The sequence below is a fragment of the Bactrocera oleae genome, chromosome 5, assembly GCF_042242935.1.
Source record: "Bactrocera oleae isolate idBacOlea1 chromosome 5, idBacOlea1, whole genome shotgun sequence".
Lineage (NCBI taxonomy): Eukaryota > Metazoa > Arthropoda > Insecta > Diptera > Tephritidae > Bactrocera > Bactrocera oleae.
The window spans coordinates 69,139,128-69,158,954 of NC_091539.1; the positions used below are offsets into that span (position 1 = coordinate 69,139,128).

A 19,827-nucleotide genomic window follows, 5' to 3' on the forward strand; every position below is an offset into this window, starting at 1 on the left:
CGAGGGACTAGTTCTTGTATATACAGACAGACGGACTTGTTTAAATCGACTCAGATCATCATGCTGATCATTTACATAGACCATTTATATGGCCTATGACGTTTCCTTCTGGAAAACTTTATGGCAAACTAAATTTACCCTTTTCAGGGAATAAAAATATATGTATATTCATAAACAGAATATAAAATTAGTTACGGAACGAAAAGTTTTGTTTTTTAGAACTGAAAGACTTTTACGAAAATATAAAAGAATAAATATCTGATTATTAAAATTGTAAGTACCGCCTTATTTTGCTTAGTTTAGATAATATTATTACAGGTAACCATTGTAATTGCCGTAACGTCCTTTATGAAACTCGGTACTAACTTAATTCTTAGAAAATAGTTTTTGTAATGACCTGAAGTTTGTTATCAGGTAGTTAAGGCTCGCATCCAAAATCAAAATCAGGTCAACGACGGAGCAATCTTTAAACAATTGTGAAAAATGTATAAAAACTTGTACAAGTTTATCATTTCAAACATTCAGAAAATAATATTTGAAACTGTTACATGTCAAGTATAATATATTCCACTAGAGCTAAACATATTTTCTGCTTCTTATTCACTGCTTGAATATTCACAATATATGAACCGCAGCCAACTTTTCAACAAACGCGAATAGGGTTTTTTATATTTTTTCACACGGACTCATATTTGTTTCTTTTCCAACAATTTGGGAAATCGAAATTTATAAAACGCTGTTAATTGACCAAGAGAAAAAGTTTTACACAGAAGGAATAGCATGGATCTTAGTTTGGATGAAATAATTAAAACCAAAAAAATTGGTCTACCATCAGTTGTGAAGAAATTGTAAGTGTAGTTAAAATGGCGAAAAACGCTTTATTCACTTAATGCTATGATTATAGGAAATGTGTAGCGTTGAAAACAAATTAAATAAAACTGTAACATTTCTTATTATTTTAGCAATAATACGGAAAATCCTCGAAAAGGATTGGCTTTGCGAAAAACGTTGAATAAGCCTGCATTCAAGCAGAGTGTAGTGACTGATGCCCGAAATAAAATTATACAGAAGAATCGTGAAAAAATACGGGATGCGCGTGATAAATTGTCAGAATTAACACGAGCTAGCGGTGATGTACGCCAAAGATTATTGGCAAAAAAGTTGTCTGCTGGAGTTGGACTGAAAACACGAGGCGCAACAAAAAAGTTGTATACAGCAGCGTATCGAAATGGTGTACTGAAAGCTAGACCAGGACTGAAAAGTACTCAACCATATATAAGACAGCCTGCGCATGTATCAGCTCGATTGCCAGATTTAATAAATGTGCCGCGCGGTTATGTAGACTACGATGATATGGAACGCATGGAAGAAGGTAAGTGCGCTGCCTTGAAATATGAAATAAAAGAGCAAATTTGTTAATTTATACATTAATTTATTTCAGAGGAAATAGCTGCCGCCACAAGACTTAGCCGCACGGTCACAAATGATTTTGCCACATTTGGCCAACGTGACGTTTCGCCAACACCGCCAATAAGGCGCATGAATTCATGGGTAGCAACAACTGAAGCTTTTGATCCTTTTGATGTTTATAAACCTCGTGAGCGTCGCATGTCACCAGACCTACCACCACCTCCACCCAAAGGCATATTAAGGCCCAGCACCCGACAATTAAGTCCCGATATTTATAAACGCCGCTATGTGCCAGAGGCATCATCACATCTCTCATATGAAATGCGTTCCCGTTTGGAACGTGCTCCTGATCCACATGCATCTATGGGCATCTTCTCTAACCCACTTAAATCGTCATCATCATCCTCCGGTTATCGCATTGTTGTTAGTAATTTGCACAGCAGCGTAACTCAGTCAGATATTCAAGAATTGTTCGAGGATATCGGTCCTTTATATGATTCACGTTTGGTGCGTCCCGGCGTTGCAGAAGTGATATACAAATCTCTTACGGATGCAGAAAAAGCTGTGGATACTTACCACAACCGACAATTAGATGGTCAACCTATGAAATGTCTTCTAGTGAACCCCCGCGCTTCAAACAAGCCCACCGCTCCAGCAATTCCTACAAGTTCAAGTTCGCGCAGTTCTTCTGGGAAAACACCTTTGGAAATTGACATAGACGCTTTGCATAAGGTGCTTTTCCGGCGCCATTAACGCTAAGATTTAAAAATATTAATTTTCAGTAAAGTGGCAGACACGAAGCGTATTTATAACCAGCTTATTAAGAAGATAGCAAGCAGAACCTACATGTCAATAAATACATGTTATTAATGTATCTTAAATAAATATCAGTGTTCACATATGTAACACATAAGGAAATATTTAATACTGTAGACTTATGCTTCTGCCGCTAGAATTTCTGACGTACCATTATGAATAAATTCAATGACGTACAACTTCAAAACGTTCTTTTGATTCAAAATTTAAATTGAAGGTTATCGTGATTCTTTGCGGGTAAATTGAACACGACAAGTAAGTTTTGAGATAAATTTGTCATAATGGAGGTTTTAGAAAAAAATAAAATAAAAATTTTTTGATAGAATTAGAATTTAGTAAAATTTTGGTAAATGTATAATTTAGGTCCCCCAACTAAGCAGGCCTCAAAAATTAAATATTTTTTAAATCGTCTTATTTTTACACGTAGATTACAAATCCGTGAGCGGAAAGTGAATTTTTTCAATATTTCCATTTTTTTTTTAATTATTTCAAAAAAAAAAAGTTTTTTTTTACTTTTTTATAAATACATTTAAATTTAATTTTTAAATTAATTATTTTATTTTTTTCCGGTGCAAAAGAAATTGTGGCTTATATTTCTTCAGTATATTTTTTTCGTAAGAAAATGTTTAACACGCTGAACTGGTAATTACAGCTAAGTGATCTGAATTCTACAGAATTTTGCCGCTACAACAACAACAAGTAAGTGACTTAAATATGTGATATGTGTGTGTTAAATAAATTTTGAAAGATATACATTAATTATTGAAAAAATTCACTTTCCGCTCACGAATTTGTAATCTACGCGTAAAAATAAGACGATTTAAAAAAAAAAAATAATTTTTGATGCCTGCTTAGTTGGGGGACCTAAGCTATATATTTATCAAAATCTTGTGTTTCTTATCATTGCAAATTATATTGCAATAATTTTATTGATTATTAAATTTTAAAATAAAATATAATATCATCTTCTGATTAATTATTATTTTCATCTGGCAGCCCTATAAAATTTCAATTCGTTGTATTTTATGTATTGGTCCGAACTCGTTTGCATTTCTCGTTTGCTGTTGGATGTGAAATAATATTATAGGGTCGCTTTAATTTTAAAAACAAATATAAATTCATTCAATAGTTTAACAGCAAAAATGAAAACATAAATATCTAAATTAAAGTGTGCCGTAACTAATAGTTCAATAAAACGTTTAATTTATTGCTGTAAAAGCGTTTTGTTAAAAGAAAAATTTCTTTCAACTTTTTTGTTATCAGAAAGTGAAAATTAAAGCAAACGACGAAATAATAGCACCGAGTATTTTTTTGGAAAGTTATAAAAAGGATTAGCCGTTAAGAGAAGAAAAGAAAGAAACAAAACTACGGTGAAAGCAAAACAAACCCAATAAATGTATTGTAAACGGAAACTTTAATGGGAAACAGTGTCAGTGCGTCTAGGAATGAGCAGACCACAAAGTCGCCAAAGCAACGGCAGCAGAAAGAGAGTTTATCCAAACAACTTCTGAGTGAACAAGTCCAGGATAAAGAAGACCCACAGCAGCAGAGTTATTCTTACCCCAAAACTCAAAAAACACGAAGCAAAAGTACGAACATCAGCAAAAACCCAGAGGCATATGAAATAGAACATAACAGTGCAGGGCAATCAGCTGCTAACAATCACGGAACTCAGCGCTCTAGACAGGTATTGACTTAAATTAGAGAATATTAACATTGCAATTTAATCATATTTGTATCCTTGCTCACATTTGTATGCAATAGAACCTTGTTATTATAATTCATAATATAAACATTTGTGCTTCTACTCAACAAACGCAGCAGTAGAATTATGGCTTTTGTTGCTATTTTCTAATATGAACTACGTTGGGGGTCAGTTAGTTAATTGCCTTTAACATGTCATGTTGAATATCTATTCGTTGACATCATTAGGCAGCAGCGTCTAAACCGACAGCACATCAGCAGAGTTTATAAACATGTACGTTAGTGTGTATGTACTTTGAAATTGGTATTCGTGTGGTAGAAAGGAATAAGAGCAAGAGGAAGCCATGTAAACCCACCCTCAAGTACGTGCGCCTATGCGTTAACAGTGTCAGTGTCATTGCACGCAGTAACTGTAGCTATTGCCGCTAAAGTCCGTGTATGCTAAAGTAACGCAAAGCAGCAACGCTTGGGTAAAAGGCATCAATCTCGATATGTTCGTATTGTATGTGCAAAGCGTAATGCGCTGCTGGAGTGTGAGCTGAGTCTTAACTGCGTCGCCAAACGTTCAACGACCATTTCTCGTCGAATCAGCTCTGCTGTTGTTATTTTTCCCACTGCCCCTTTTGCGTAGTTTTCTTATTTTTCTGCGCAAAAAGGTAATAAAAGTCAGAAGAGCTGTGTCTTTGTTATATACCACCGCGAAACGTAGGAACAACAAAAGAAAATGATTTTGCGCGAATAATGCTTCCTCTATGTCCCGCGCTCAACTGTCTGTTAACCGAAAACAGCTGTTAAATTTTAAGTAGATTTGCATTTATACACAAACATGCGCGAATATATTGAATATGCACATGTATGTATATAAAAAAGTTCAATCGTATTTTTGTTAGCATTTTTTTTTGTGTATATTTAGATTTTCTTAAAATATGTAAACATTTATACATGTACATGCAAAGATATATGGTTAGGTGTATGTGATTCGTGCTATTTCTGCCTTTGTTGCTATTTTCATTCAATAACTTCGTGATTTGCTGTTGTTCAATTTTTTGATTCTACCTCCTGACACACCACCCCCAAAATTGCTCTTTAAGCGTATGCGACGTACTACAAGTATGTACCCTACGTACAATACTTTTTGCTGTTATTTCAATCGTTGCTTATAATCATTTACATATTTTATGTAAGAAATTATTTGCCAAATGACGTTCTATATTTTTCGTTTATTTTTACTATAATATACGGACTTAGTGTGTCGATTTTACACCACTTTTACCACTGCCATAATTATTGTTGTGTTGCATGGTGGAGTTATATTCTGCAAGGGTTTGAATATCACACCATACAATTGTTTACCTGTTTCTTCATTATCTCCCCTGTTGCTATTACAGACACATTTGGTGAATTTTTCTTCATTGAAATACATATTTCGGTTTTTATGTCTTTTACCTGTGAATGTTTATTAAAACCTATGAATACTTGAACATATCGTAAAGTGTGACGTTTGACAAATGTTTATCCCTAAAGGTGTCCTTAATTATCCATATATTTTGATTTATTCCAGCGAGTCAATGGGCAGAGATGTTTGTCGAAATGTACAAAACTTATGGAGTTATATACAAAGTACATGTAGTAGTATATATTCATACACATACTATGTTAAATAAGTTGGGATCTACTTGTTTTACTATAATTTCTACCTGCTAAATTTTTTTTCTATGCTGGTGAGAATGTTTCGAAAAGTGCGGAATGCTTTCGAAATATTCTTATAAGTATACCTACATATGTACAAACATACATATTTATACAATTGTGTTGGTTAACATTACGAGCACATTTCACATGGATAGAGCATTTTGAGTTGTTCATAATAACACCATGGCTAATTCAACTGCTCATTGGAAATCTATTTTATGAATGTTAAGAAAATTCGACGAGAATAGAATAAAATAAAATTAAGTAAAATAATATATACATATAATATTAGGGCGCTCCAGGCATTACATAGAAGGCTATATACGTTTATATAAAAAAAAATTTTAGAAAACCTAAACTTCGGTTCCAAGCCCTTTACATATAAAAAAGTTTCCATACAAGAACTTCATTTTGATAGTTCAATTTGTAAGGCAGTTATATTCTATAGTGGTTCGATCTGAATTATTTGCTCGGAGAAATTTCGTGTCTTGTAATGTCTTGTCAAATAAAAAAATTTCTCCATACAATGATTTAATTTTGATCTATCAGTTTGTACTATATGCTATAGCGGTATGATAGCGGCGATTCGGGCTAATAAGCCGCTTCTACGAGAGAAAGGGACGAGTGCAAAATTTGTGAGCGATATCTCAGAACGGAGTGGAACTAGTTCGCGTATACCATACATATGTATACAGACAGTCAGACGATATACCACCATTGAGCAAATGCAAAATGTATAAAAACAATTTTTGTTTTGTAGTGTCACACTTAATTAAGCTTCCCACGCGCTTCGCCGAACCCAAAAGCTTATAAAGTTCCAAATGCTGCTGAAATACTTCATATTCGCGTTAGTTACTTTTTGATAAAACCTAAAGAAAATAAATAAAACCCGTTAGACTTGTTTTAAAAAACCCATTTTTAATTATGTTTCATTTATTTGTTCCTACATATAATTTTTTTTTTGGAAAAAGAACAAAAGAACGCCCGCCGCAATACGCTCGGACATTCATCAGCACAGCGCCATGACAAATACATACTTGTATATGAATATACATACATACATATGAAGTACACAAACATAGAGCTACTTTGGAATAATTTTGCAATTAAAAAAGCAGTAAATAACAGTTAATTATTTTTCACTTACCTATCCCTTTTATTATATATAAACTATTGTTCTAATTTTTTACGTACATTTTTTTTATTTTAGAATGTTTTTTATCAACCAATTGATCGATTTTTTTGTTTTTAGTTTTTTATTTTTGCATACAAACTTGATTCACCTGAATCGGGCAATGTACGGTATATGATTAGAAATAAAGAATAGAGGCTATACATACCCACATATGTATATGGCACATGTTGCTGTCGTGAATTTAAATTACGCACTTGAAAATGATTATAAACCCCTACATTATATACACACATTGTTTGGCCATACACACATACCTACATACATACTTATGAATATAGTCTAATAATGTGTATGTATAAGTAGATTTATAACATACATATGTAGTTTGCTAAAACCACGGCCTTGAAACGCCTTAAGTACGAAAGTAAATATAAATGAATCTTTGTATGGAACTCGTCGTGACTTTATTTAATAATATTCTTTAATTCTCTCGATCCCTTTGTGCTATTTCTACTTAAAATACAATTTTGTAGGCCTAAATGTATGAGTGAGCATTCTCTCATTCAAAATGCTTACAAATGTGCCCTATGAAATGATGCGCTGATGATTTTCGGTCAAGTGAAAATTTCATCATGCTCACTTTTTTGTTGTCATTTACTTTGCCGGATTTGTTGTTATAACATTTTTGTTTTCAAACTTTTATTGTTTCATTTGTTGTGGTTGCCTTAACGTATATTTCTTGTTAATTGTTTTAATTTTTTACTTTATTGTTGTACTTATGTCCACACCTTGGCCGCCTTGTCGGAGACAGTTTTGTTTAGCTGTTGTCTGAGTATTCCCCGCTGCATCACTCGTTATCAGCAAAACTTTTTTCACTCGCCATAGTCGCTGTATTGATAAACGCTCGCTCTCACGTCGCAGTAAAAGTAGTTTGTCTACGCCAACTGGTTTTTGATATTCTATTTTTCTAAAACACCCGACAACGTGGTGATACAGTCAGACCCAAATAAATAAAGTTAAGCTCTTTTATTACTTTAGATTAGTTTACTTTCGAACTGACTTTCATTATGATTCGTAGAAACTACAAGATTTTCGTTTCTTTACGTTAGTGCTCAGTTCTTATTACTTCTTCAGATGTTTTTTTATTATGTATATTGCCGATTGAGGTAGTCAACAAATAAATTTCTCTGTAATATAGATAAGATTGCGGTCATAAAAACAAGAAAAAACGTTAACATCGGACTGCACCAAAACTATAATAACCTTCACAAATTAAAAAAAATTCCATACAGGGACTTGATTTTGATTGATCAGTGCGACTAATTCGTGTATATACAGACAGACGGACATGAATAAATCGACTCAGCTCATCATGCTGATCAGTGTTCAGTGTACAAAAAGGATGAAAAAGTCAACAAGAGCAACTCTCCCAAATTGCTTGTAAATCAAAACATTTTTTGTAAAATCGTAGAATTAGCTTTATATATTAGTTTAAAATAAATATATGTATAATGAAAGATTTTGGTGAAACGAGTAGCAGGCTATGGAAAATATATGTATATACATTGTATTATTTACTCTTGAATTTAAATCGGTTATAATATTTGTTTTCGTAAATATGCACCCGTAACCGAGGAACAAAGCAAAATTGTCGATTTCTAATTTTTAATCTCAGCATTAAAATATGGAGTACGTATTATCGGCGTTATACTGTATGGCAGACGTCGCTTACTTCACTCGTCGTTTCCAAATTGGATTTGATTTCCTTATTACATGCGGGAGTCAAGCAGACGAGGCTATAGACGACCGAGTTCTCTCACCATCTCAATGAAAGCTGCGACATTGTAGACATTATTATAATGCTTGTTAGCAGGGTATCGATTGAGACCCTGAAAGCGTTTCATTGTCGAGCAATTGCGTTTCGATTACAAAAACAAGCGGTTAGCTTACCAATCGCTTAGCCAGCTGCTTAATTATCTCAGAGTGGTGATTTCAACCCGCTCATCGGCGCACGCTTCACAAGAAAATAGAGCTGCGTTATTGTGACGAAGGTGGCGATAAAAGCGTCAATAGCAGTGACAACACCGACAACGACAGCGTCAGCGTCAACGCCTGAGGTGAGAGGAGCGCGGTAAATGTATGTACATAGGTATGTATCTATGTATGTACTATGTAGTCGCTTAGCAGCGCAACGCTGACGCTAGTAGCCACACGCGCAGGTCTGTGGACGCTCTGTTTTGCTCTTCGATTCGGCACGTTTGCCATTGTTGGCACGCTTAACAACGCGTCAGTCAACATTAGCGACTCTAGCTGGTCGCTCTGCCCAACTCTCTGGCTCATAACGTATTCAACCGTATTCCGAACAAAACCAGCAAAAGTTAGTGAATACGCAAAAGCAGCATTATAAAAATATAAATAATAAAAATATACACTGTTAAATAGAATATTTGTGCGCTGAAATAGAAACATAAATATTCCACTTAGCGATACTTGTTCGTGTTAACCAAAGCCGCATAATAAAATAAGTCACATCGCAGTCATAACATTAAAGAACGCTGCAGCATCGTGTAACTTAGTTGATTGAAGAACGCGCTCAAAGCGGGTAAGCTGAAGTACTTGGCGTAAACTAGTTGACAGTTTCGTCTGCTCATTACCAATTTTCATTAGTTTGACGTACGTAAAAAATTGCGCAGACCAACGTCGCGCCATACGCGTGTTCCACAGCCGGCTGGCTGAACGCTCGTACGCCCGTCCGCCCGCCTGCCAACCGAGCAACTTCATTTGAATGTGTAATTGAATCGTGTCTAGTGAAGTGCATCAAGATTCAGTACCGCTCCGCGGCGTATGTTATTGTTTCTCTCGTTCTGTTGTATTGTAATTACAATAATTTTTTCTGTGCTGTGGAAAAATTGTTGAGTAATCACAAGTGACACCACCACAAGCAGCAGCAACAACAACAAAAAGTAATATGTGTTTACAACGCGACAGCGACGACTGTAGAGCACACAAACAACAAAGTTACACACGTGTAATTTTGTTTTTGTTTTTTTTTTTCTGTGTTTATTTATTTTTTATTATTATTAATGCTCGTTTTTTTGTTGTTGACTAGGTATTGTCGCGCTGATAGTGGCATTCTAATGCAAAACACTAGCCGTTTTGTTATTATTGTGTCTACGTTTTTTTTTTTATATTTTTTTTTTACTTCGAAATGGATTTACCATAAATACCGCGTGGCATTTTTTGCGTCTGTTTGAAGAGAGCGGGCATTGTATTTGTTATTGCTATGAAGAAATTGTGTCACCTATCTAATCTCTAATCAAGTCCCTGTACATGTGCCGAAAAATATGTAAATTTGTACATAGTGAGTGTGATTGAGTAGATTATTATAATTTAAGTTACAATGGAAAGTTTTTAATTTTAGTGGGTAGAGGATATCACTGCTCCAAGGAAGATATGCTTTGACCGTTGAGCTTAGATCTGCGCCCGTACCTCTTGAACAACCTCAAAGCTGCGGTTTAGGAGACGGGGATTGCTTAGAAACATGGCATTTGATGTCTCCCCAAAAGTTTTCTATGGGGTTGAGATCTGAGGACTGAGCTGGCCATGGTTTTAAAACAATATTTTCTTGGCTACGCCAATTTTTAGCCAATTGCTGGAGTGAGTTCGATCGTTATACTGCTGGAATGCTTTAAGGTGGACTTACTTACTGGACCAACTGGCATGAGATAGCATAGCGTTCCTTAATATCTCCACATACACATTTTGATCCATGATCCCGTCCATCATATTTGTTGGGCCCACACAGCTATAAGAAAAGAAGGCCCATACTAAACTTATAAGGCCACCATGCTTTACTGTCTTGACCGTATAATTTGGAAGATTCTCCATGTTCGGGAGTCCACGAACATACTGTCTAGCAGCTGTTCCACCAAACAAGACCAGTTGGGATTCATCTGTCTAAAAGATATTACGCCATTTTTAAATTGGCCAGTTCAAATGGCTTTTGACAAACTCCCACTAGGCTTTGATGTGTCTTTGGCTAGATTAGATTAGATTGGCTAAGTAAATGCACCTTTCGTGGGCTTCACGGATTCAAATTATTATTCAACTGCCGCCTTCGATGTTAGCTCAGCGGTAAAAGGTCTAACTTCCTTGGAACAGTGAGGTCATCTACCCACTAAAATTAAAAAAGTTCCATTGTTATAGTGCATTGTAACTTAAATTATAATATTCAACTCAATCAATCAAAAACAAATTTCAAAATGTTTTAGTCGAAGAAAAGAAAAAACTGCTATTTCAGTGAATAGCCAAAAATGCGCGAAAGAGCGTCAAAAATATCAAAAATAAAGCATAAAAACTAAGCAGATCCAATGGGATTTTTGTTTTTTTCTATTCTCTATATTCTATTCTACAAAAACTATGTGCGAGCGATCAACTAACGAAAGGGAATATGCAAAAAAAAACGTTATATGTATATGTATGTACATATGTGGGCAAAGCGGCGGAGACAAAAACATATAATTGACAGGAAATGCCGTAAAGTCTTTGTTAGTGTGCTAAAAATAAAAACTTTTAGCACAAAAACTTCATAATTGTATATGTACATATGTATGTACAATAGTATCTATTCTGTTGCTGTTCACTTGAATCAAGAGCAGAAATGTTTGAAAATCTGTTTCTGTTTCTGTTCAATTTGCTACATCTCATCAATTCAACTGCTAGTACGAATACACATGCTTACATATGTGTATACATTGAAAAAAGCCTTATTACGTCCTCAACACGCGTAACTCACAACTCACCACACCGTGTGGGGAATTACTTGTTGTAAAAGTGAGAAAGGTTTCGTATGCATATTAAAAGTAAACAAACATCAGCTGATTACAATTTTACATTTGGAGAGTTTTTTGCTACCGTTAATTAAACGTGTTTTATTTGCAGAATATGCCGATAAAGTTATTTTCTTCGCGCATTTATTAGTAAGCGATTTATTTTGTTACTCTTTAAAAATGTGTAAAATGCTGTGCAGTTTTTTGACTTCCGAAACTTTTCTTAATCATGCTGAGTTATATAGTATATTGAATAAGATTTTCTGAAATTTATTTGGTTTTTAAAATTTCCAAAAAGCTTACTCTGTGTAACATTTTTAACTGCAAGACTAAATTTTAAGTTGTTAAAAGTTGTTCTGTTCTTATGATGCATATAATACATACATACATATGTAAATATTAAATGTTTCAACGCAAAAACTTATAAATCTGCAATATCGAAAACAATCTAATTTTTTTCTTTTTACCATTTCAAAGGGTATCAGTGACAAATTTTGATAAGATTCACCAGTGATTACGAAAAGCTAATGGAATTTACTATTGAGAGTTACTTTTTTTTTTAAAATTAATTTATGTAATTGATTACTGATTTAAAATGCTGAAATTAATACAGGCTTTTGTCAATTTGAATTACACGAACAAAACATCTAAAATACACTTATTTGCATTACGAGCGTATTTAGTCACGAACATATTCGAAAACTATTTGCTTTTTTATTACTTTTTATTTATGTACAATATGCTTCCATATAAAACTATTTTTGTTGAAAATATTGTCAAACTACAAGGAATGCATATTGTATTTTATATATTTTAACTTTCAATAAAATATGCAAACAATTTTTATACCCTGAACAGGGTATATTAAGTTTGCCACGAAGTTTGTAACACCCAGAAGGAAACGTCGGAGACCATATAAAGTATATATATAAATGATCACCGTGACGAGCTGAGTTGATTTATCTCGAAAGCTGCACATTTGTCGGAACGGCCGATATCGGACCACTATAGCATATAGCTGCCATACAAACTGAACATTCGGAATCAAGTATTTGTATGGGAAACTCTTTCATTTGACGAGATATCTTCATGAAATTTGGCGTGTATTATTATTTTAAGCAGTAATCTAATCTCCGAAGAAATTGTACAGATCGGATGACTATAGCATATAGCTGCCATACAAACTGAACAATCGGAATCAAGTGTTTGTATGGGAAACTCTTTCATTTGACGAGATATCTTCACGAAATTTGGCATGTATTATTATTTAAAGCATTAATCTAATCTCCGAAGAAATTGTATAGATCGGATGACTATAGCATATAGCTGCCATATTAACTGAACGATCGGAATCAAGTTCTTGTAAGGGGCCTTTGTATTTGTGAAGGGTACTATAGTTTCGGCGCAACCGAAGTTAACGTTTTTTCTTGTTTTTATATAAAGAAGTAAAAACAAAAATTGTATTTTTCTAAGTGCAAAGTACATATTTTTTAGCGTGATTAAATTGAATACCGGAAGTGTTCTTGAAGCGCATTAGCAGTTTTTAAATAAATAAATTTAGAAAAAAAGGCGTAGCAAAGACAAAAAAATTGACTTAAAATAGTTTGTTGCTTCACAAAAATTGCTATTTTTTTAAAATAATTTCAATGAAATGCATTATTTTAACGTAACTTACAGTGCTAAAGTGTTCATAGCCAAGACAGACACTACATATGTGTGTAGTATTAGTTTTGATTTTAAAATATTTGCACATATTTTACCACAAAATATTTGCACATTTTAACTATTTGTTTATTTTCTGTTTATATTTGCCTGCTATATTTAGTACAATACGTTTTGACGACATTTTCGCTCAACAAATCTAAATTACTTTATTGAAAACATCATGCTTACATATTTTTCCAGTACGTAGTTATATTTCAGCGCTAATAACTTGTTGTTTATTACCTTGCTTTATTGTAACTTCGTGTTTTATACTCTGCATGTAAACACAAATATATGAAAATAAAAATTGCGCATGAAAATATACTGTTTTTTCATGTGCTCCCAATATGGTATAGTTGTTGTTAAAGAAAATCGCTTGCAGTACAACATTAGTATGTAAGTATGTTATTTTCCTGATAACATAGTACATAACATAGTTTACGACATTATACAATACCGTAAAATGCACGAACATACATATTTGTTTTCGAACTCATTTCTTATGCCATTACAACTTTCAATTCGCTCAGCAATATTATTGGTATTATGTAAATGAGTATACGACACACACACACACATACAAACATTCTTCGCATGAAATAATTACTACTGGTATAATAAAGTATTCGAAAAGTAATAACAACAATATAATGACACCAATAAACGCTTAGGCTGTGTGAAATCCGCCACAAAAAGCAAACCGTTAGAACGAGCTACAACAAAAATATATAAAACTGTGTCATATTATATTGTCATAATTCGCCAATCACCTCTGTATTACCAACGCGCCCAACCAATCAAAGTAATGTTTTTGCCTCCGACTGTGCTAAATTAAATCTGTCCGGTAATCAGCAGCACTTCAAATCCAACAAGCAATTAATTGGAGTACATGAATTTAATTGCGCACAGTTTGAAGCGCACAAATTCAAATCGCCAAATGTGCACGTATGCCATTATCGAAGGTTCAGTGCTCTGTATCAACGTTGAATTTATAAATAACATAATCATATCAATTTTAATTAATGACTGACTGCCTTAACGGTTCTTCATTGATGCGAACGGTAAACGGGCCATTGATTATTTTAGTGCTAGAGTGCATTTAAAAAAAAAAATACTGTAAACAATTTTTTTTTTTATAAACACATTGTTTAACATCTAAAACTCTTTTTCGCGCATTTACAGGCTTCCGCTTGGAGTTTTGGCAGCTTAAGTGGCCGTCTGAATTGGAGCTTTTCTGGTGGTGCTAATAGGAATTCATTTCACAATCGCAATAAGTCAACCAGAAAAAGGTAATTGAACCTAAATTATATGTACAAACACACAAACAAGGTATTTGACCGTTTAACTAGTTATGTATGTACATATGTCTATGTGCTTATTATTATTATTAATATATTTGTATATAATAATATTGTATTCTCAATAGCTTAACATCGGCACAGCAGCGTCGCTCCAAGACCCAATGGCATAAGCCACTTACCAATGCCATATTCAGTTCACATTTTAAGGAAGCCAGTCGCAACGATCAATTCCACATTATAGACTTGGTGGCCAAGGGTGCATTCGGTGTTGTCTTCAAAGTAATTAATAAGCGCTACGCGCAAGAATTGACACAACCACAAACGACTGAAGCCGCAAACAGCTCGGCAACACCATTACATCCTGCGCCTATTTATGCACTCAAAGTGTTGAAAAAGTCCAAAGTAAGTAAAATGCGTAAATGTCTTATTTCATTGGACGTAAACATGTATTTCACAATCGGATCTTTTTATTGTATCTTATGACTAATTTGCGTTAACTACTCGCTTTTGCTTTTTGCCGTTATTACTTTTTTTTTGCTTCTTGCAATTATTAACTTGTGCACTTATGGCTTTTACAGATAATCGAGGAGAACAGTGTGCAGCAAATAAAAGACGAAGCGGATATTCAAAAGTTGTGCGGTCACCATTCGTTTATTGTGCAACAAGTGGATTCATGGCAGAATCGTCGTAACTTGCATATACGTAAGATGATTAAAAATTAACAATACATTATGAAATTGTATGATAAATACTAAATTAAAATCCTACTATAAGTGCCTTCGGAAATTATTATCAATCATCTTATTGCTTCATTTCGAGAAAAACCGCTTTTAAATTTTGCAGCCGATTATACTAAGCTAAAAAAATTCCTACAAATACGCTCCTATCTACGAAACTATTTGCCGGTTTAACTTAAATTTTTCGGAGAATACTATCAAATATATGTACGTTCGATATATATTACGTCTTAACAGGAACTCATATTGGTAGTGGTCGCTTTGAGCTAGGGCCCAATATTATGACAATAACATCAATGTATGTACCGTATATAAGTTTGTTGAAGTGTTTTTATTGAATTCAACTAGATAACAGTCGTTGCTTTCAAATGCAAGTTTTTTTTTATAATAGAAGATATCAGAGTCCAAATAATCTTAAGTGAGGAATTAGATTATTTTTCCTGTATTTTTTTTTACTTATTTTTTTGGTAAATTAATTCAAATTATCCTATTTTTAAAACATTGTCTATGAATATTAATCACTTTACTGTTTCACTCGTTACAGTTTCGGAATATGTGCCGAATGGTGAACTCTTCTCTAAATTAACTCACTTCTCATTGGATCTCATAAGGATATATTTAGCGGAAATTGCACTGGCTATTGGTAATTAACCTCTTTGCATATTGGTACTCATCCTTTTAATAACTGTATGATTTCTATTTGGGATACTGTAGACTTTCTCCATAATGCCGGTGTAATATATCGTGATGTTAAACCGGAAAACATTCTGCTGACCGGCAACTTTCACATAAAAATAACGGATTTCGGACTTAGTAAGTGGCTTCGCTTAGGTGCAACAACAAGGACTATGTGCGGCACTTTCCAATATATGGGTACGATTTGAACCAAATGACAAAAGCAATCCTTGTTAATATAAATAGAATGTATTTAACGGTAAATCCGATATAGAAAAAGGGCTACTAAACAAAACAGTTTTAAACCTTTCAAACAACCATATTTAAAAATAGTTTGATGAAAACGCAGATTTGTGCAAGAAACAATAACAAAAGAAATAGCTAACTGTTAACAAAGCGAACAGCAACAACAAACAAACCGACAACTGTGTTGAAAACAGAAGAAAAGGAAAAAATAACATATTGTTTAGGAAGAAAAGCACGTATCAATTATTTAGATACCAAAAACTGTACAAATTTTGAATTAATTTAATCGGTTCGTTTAAGTTATTTAAATGCTTAGTGAAAAAACATTAGAAAACATAAATTTTTGAAATAAACTGGGGAATGTGGTGAGAGAAATTAACTCTTAATTAGTACCTGTCATCGAAGAGTGTCAAATTACAAACATAACACCGTCATCAACTGGTCGCGAACACATTTCCCCTATTCCCCAACACGATGAACGCTCGCTCGCAGGTTTTCGACCTCACCATCGAAGGGCGGCAAGTGGACGAAGCTGTTGCTAGCATCTTTCATACGGTTCTTTTCCATCGCTGCCAAGGCAAATACATGTATACAGGGGATGCTCAATATTCCATCGGCACTATTGGCTACACCGACGTGGATTGTGATTTCATTGATTTCACATACGTTTGCTGCACTTCCGAAGGGCTGTTGCGCACCGTAAAACGAGCCGTCAACGTTTTCAGCGAGAAGTTACGTTCAAATGAAAGTTGCGGTTCCGGCCAAATAAGCTTGGAATTCTTTCAGAAGCGCAAATCGCGCTGGCTCTTCCAGCAAGAGTGTATACCATGGGAGGTATGGACAGTTCATTTAGATCTCATAAAGTATGAAAATGAAGACGATCGCCAACTCAGCAGAGAAAACGTTTCCGATCTTTTAACTGAAAAAGTTATATATATCACTGAGCTAATGAATCGTTCGGATTATGTACCGAAAACGCCAAGTCAAAGTGAATTAGATTTGATTTTCGACACTTCATATCCCGATGTACAGCCGTATCTCTTTAAGTTTGATTACACGACTGCTGGCTCACAAACGCCCTCGGTAACAAATACCGTTAAGAAGATAATTAAGGAGACATTTACGTTGTGACGTGTAATGCTTGCGAGTGGGCGTAGCCACCGCCAACAAAAGCAGAAACAACAGTCACAACAGCAGCAACAACAGCATGAAGAGAAACCACAACAGCAAGTAATCGAAGAATTACAGCCTGTATATGCTAAGGACACGATTGTTGTGGCCGGTGGAAAGTACTTCAATAAGGGTACAAGTATTATGATTTCTCAAGTCAGCCGAGCACACCGTAGCAGAGCGTTGAGTGATGTCAACATGGAGCTGAACGCGCTCCAAACCACCTGTATAGGTGCTAAGCATAGCGAGCGCAAATCAATTTTGGCTGTTGTGGGTGGCATGATTTTGCTGTTTTTATGTCAACACAATCGCCTTGGCTCATTTTAGTTGCACCCAACCAACCAGTTAGCACGCTGAATGCTGAAATACAATATACATTTAAATAGATAGTTGCTAAACTCAGCTTAATTGTTAATTGTTTACGGCTAAATGGACTTGTAACGTACGTGTGTTCCACCCTACGCAAACTGAAACACCTAAAACCAATTGCAAAGGAGCGCTTGATTCGTGAGAGCGTAAGCGTAGAAGCGCAAAAATGATGAGTGAAAATTGTGCTAAATGAGCACCACTAATTTTGACAAATCTCATCAACTCGTTTCAACAATGTAATCTGCTTACGCCTTTTTGATTGTTTTCAAGCTTTAACGTTGAGTGGTGACTAAATTTTAAATTTATCATGACTGAAGTGTGCCGTAAAAAGTATGAATAGAAGCAAAAAAAAAAAAAAACTAAAAAAAAGACACAAAAGTGTTGATGTTTAAAGATTAACTGCGAATTAGTCTCAAGCTTCTACGAAATTTGCACTTGAGCGCTCTCTTGCTGGTTGCTTGTCAGTTTGTGTAGTATTACCAAGACGCTGTATAAAGTATAAAACCCCACAAAATCAATAATGATAAATAATATTGCAAATTGCAGCTGCAATGCTCTTACTAAATATGGAAAATAATATTATTCTGAGTTTCAAGTTTATCAATGTAATTACTCGTAAATATAAAGTCGATAATGCATAAAGCGAACAATGCCACAATTCAGAAAAGTGTTGTCATAGCATTGCCAATATTTTTTACATACAAAATTTAAATTGAAAATTTAAAAATTTGTAAAATTCTGTTAACCTAAAATATTTTGATCTTAAATGCGACATTGAGTTCAATATTTGTTTTATACACACTAGTGTCTTGAATTAATTTTTATTTATTATTATTATTTTTTTTTTGTCTATGCACTGGCCTGCATAATTAATTTAGTTTTTTTTTATACGTTATCCATTATTATGTTATTAAAACTTTTTTAACTTAAAGTTAAGTTGTATTTTTTAAGTCAGCGTACCTTGCATAGAAAATATATTAACCTACATTAAATTGGGTTACACGGAACTCATTCTCAATAAGTTTTGCTTATATTTTATTTGTTATGATTTTGTGATCTTGATCTTGATTTGAACTCGTTCAATTAGATATATATGCGAAGTTTTTATTTCTAAGTTCTATAACTTAAGCCTTATAATCACCAGATGTACAGCTAAAGCGTGTATTTGATTTGAACTGCGTATCCATGCGGTTGTTCGTATTCCTTAAGTACTTTTATAATTTTTGTTTTGTAAGTTTAATATATATTTTTTCTACTGCATGTTCTTTGTAGTAGCAATGCAAGGGCTAATGAACTGCTATACTGTATTTTATAATTTGATATGTAACAGCCTAAAAATAACCACTGTAAGCACGAGCAATTGAAAAAAATGTAAAAATTATTAAAGTAATAGCACAATAAATGCTATAGATTGATTATTCTGTTGTAGCGAATGAATTATTATCAATTTAACGAAGGCACCAAACCCAACGTACTACCCATGATACTAAGTAGTTTACGTTTTTATGAATTTTATGAAATGAATTGTAATAAACACGATGAAGAAGGAAGTGCGAGTAATATGCATAATAAATGTAGATGTGTTTTAGTGTGTACCATTGATGTTGTTCATTGTTGTGTTTTGTGTATGAAACGTGAAAAAACAGAAATGAGAAAGAAAAAATATTAAACTTAAAGAGACTCATGTGTCGATAATGTGCTTGCACTTACAGCAACACATAAATGAAATAAAAACATTTTAAAATTTTACTATATTCGCACTCTATACTTTCTTTTTTAAAAACCTAATTGGATATTAAAAACGAAATTCAAAAGCAATGCATTGAAAATAAAAACAAATGAGCAGTTGCAAAGGCTATTTAGAGCAAATGCTGTTATTGCTTTAATGTAGCGGCGAATGCAAGCTTAACTGAAATGCATACAAATAATTTGCCTTTATTGGGTGAAAAGTAAAAATTGTATTAATATTTTTTAAAATTTTTTTTAATGAAAATGCGTCGACAAATGTAAATCTTAGAGTGAGTGGGTATGAAAATATA

General features: G+C 33.8%; 3 protein-coding genes and 1 long non-coding RNA gene across 5 annotated transcripts in view; 3 read left to right on the forward strand and 1 right to left on the reverse strand.

Moving 5' to 3' along the window:
- The first annotated feature begins 523 nt into the window (after window positions 1-523).
- On the forward strand, window positions 524-2,413 carry LOC106615759 (polymerase delta-interacting protein 3). Its single transcript, XM_014232090.3, has 3 exons — window positions 524-848; window positions 963-1,372; window positions 1,442-2,413. The coding sequence occupies exons 1-3, from the start codon at window positions 781-783 to the stop codon at window positions 2,161-2,163; spliced, it is 1,200 nt and encodes a 399-aa protein (XP_014087565.2). The 5' UTR covers window positions 524-780; the 3' UTR covers window positions 2,164-2,413.
- An 874-nt stretch (window positions 2,414-3,287) lies between these two features.
- Window positions 3,288-19,827, forward strand: part of S6KL (S6 Kinase Like) — a 56,457-nt gene continuing 39,917 nt past the window's right edge. The window contains exons 1-6 of one of the 2 annotated variants that reach the window (XM_014232121.3): window positions 3,288-3,913; window positions 14,473-14,579; window positions 14,717-14,993; window positions 15,170-15,293; window positions 15,873-15,971; window positions 16,043-16,201. In XM_014232121.3, coding sequence (XP_014087596.3) covers window positions 3,644-3,913; window positions 14,473-14,579; window positions 14,717-14,993; window positions 15,170-15,293; window positions 15,873-15,971; window positions 16,043-16,201 — 1,036 coding nt within the window. In that variant the 5' untranslated portion in view covers window positions 3,288-3,643. Of the gene's footprint in view, window positions 3,914-14,043; window positions 14,352-14,472; window positions 14,580-14,716; window positions 14,994-15,169; window positions 15,294-15,872; window positions 15,972-16,042; window positions 16,202-19,827 lie in introns of those variants that run through there. The other variant, XM_014232122.3, reaches the window with a different exon arrangement.
- On the reverse strand, window positions 6,521-8,230 carry LOC138857406 (uncharacterized). Its single transcript, XR_011396467.1, has 2 exons — window positions 6,770-8,230; window positions 6,521-6,706 (listed from the first exon to the last, which is right to left on the reverse strand). It is a non-coding gene; the product is annotated as an uncharacterized lncRNA (long non-coding RNA).
- On the forward strand, window positions 16,208-19,542 carry Atg101 (autophagy-related protein 101). The gene has a single exon (XM_070109934.1). It carries the CDS (start codon window positions 16,724-16,726, stop codon window positions 17,378-17,380), a length of 657 nt encoding a protein of 218 aa, XP_069966035.1. The 5' UTR covers window positions 16,208-16,723; the 3' UTR covers window positions 17,381-19,542.

Coding starts and splice junctions, on each gene's coding strand:
- LOC106615759 (XM_014232090.3), top strand. CDS start 781: ATGGATCTTAGTTTGGATGAAATAATTAAAACCAAAAAAATTGGTCTA. Junction 849..962: donor CCATCAGTTGTGAAGAAATT/GTAAGTGTAGTT, acceptor TTATTATTTTAG/CAATAATACGGAAAATCCTC. Junction 1,373..1,441: donor TATGGAACGCATGGAAGAAG/GTAAGTGCGCTG, acceptor AATTTATTTCAG/AGGAAATAGCTGCCGCCACA.
- Atg101 (XM_070109934.1), top strand. CDS start 16,724: ATGAACGCTCGCTCGCAGGTTTTCGACCTCACCATCGAAGGGCGGCAA.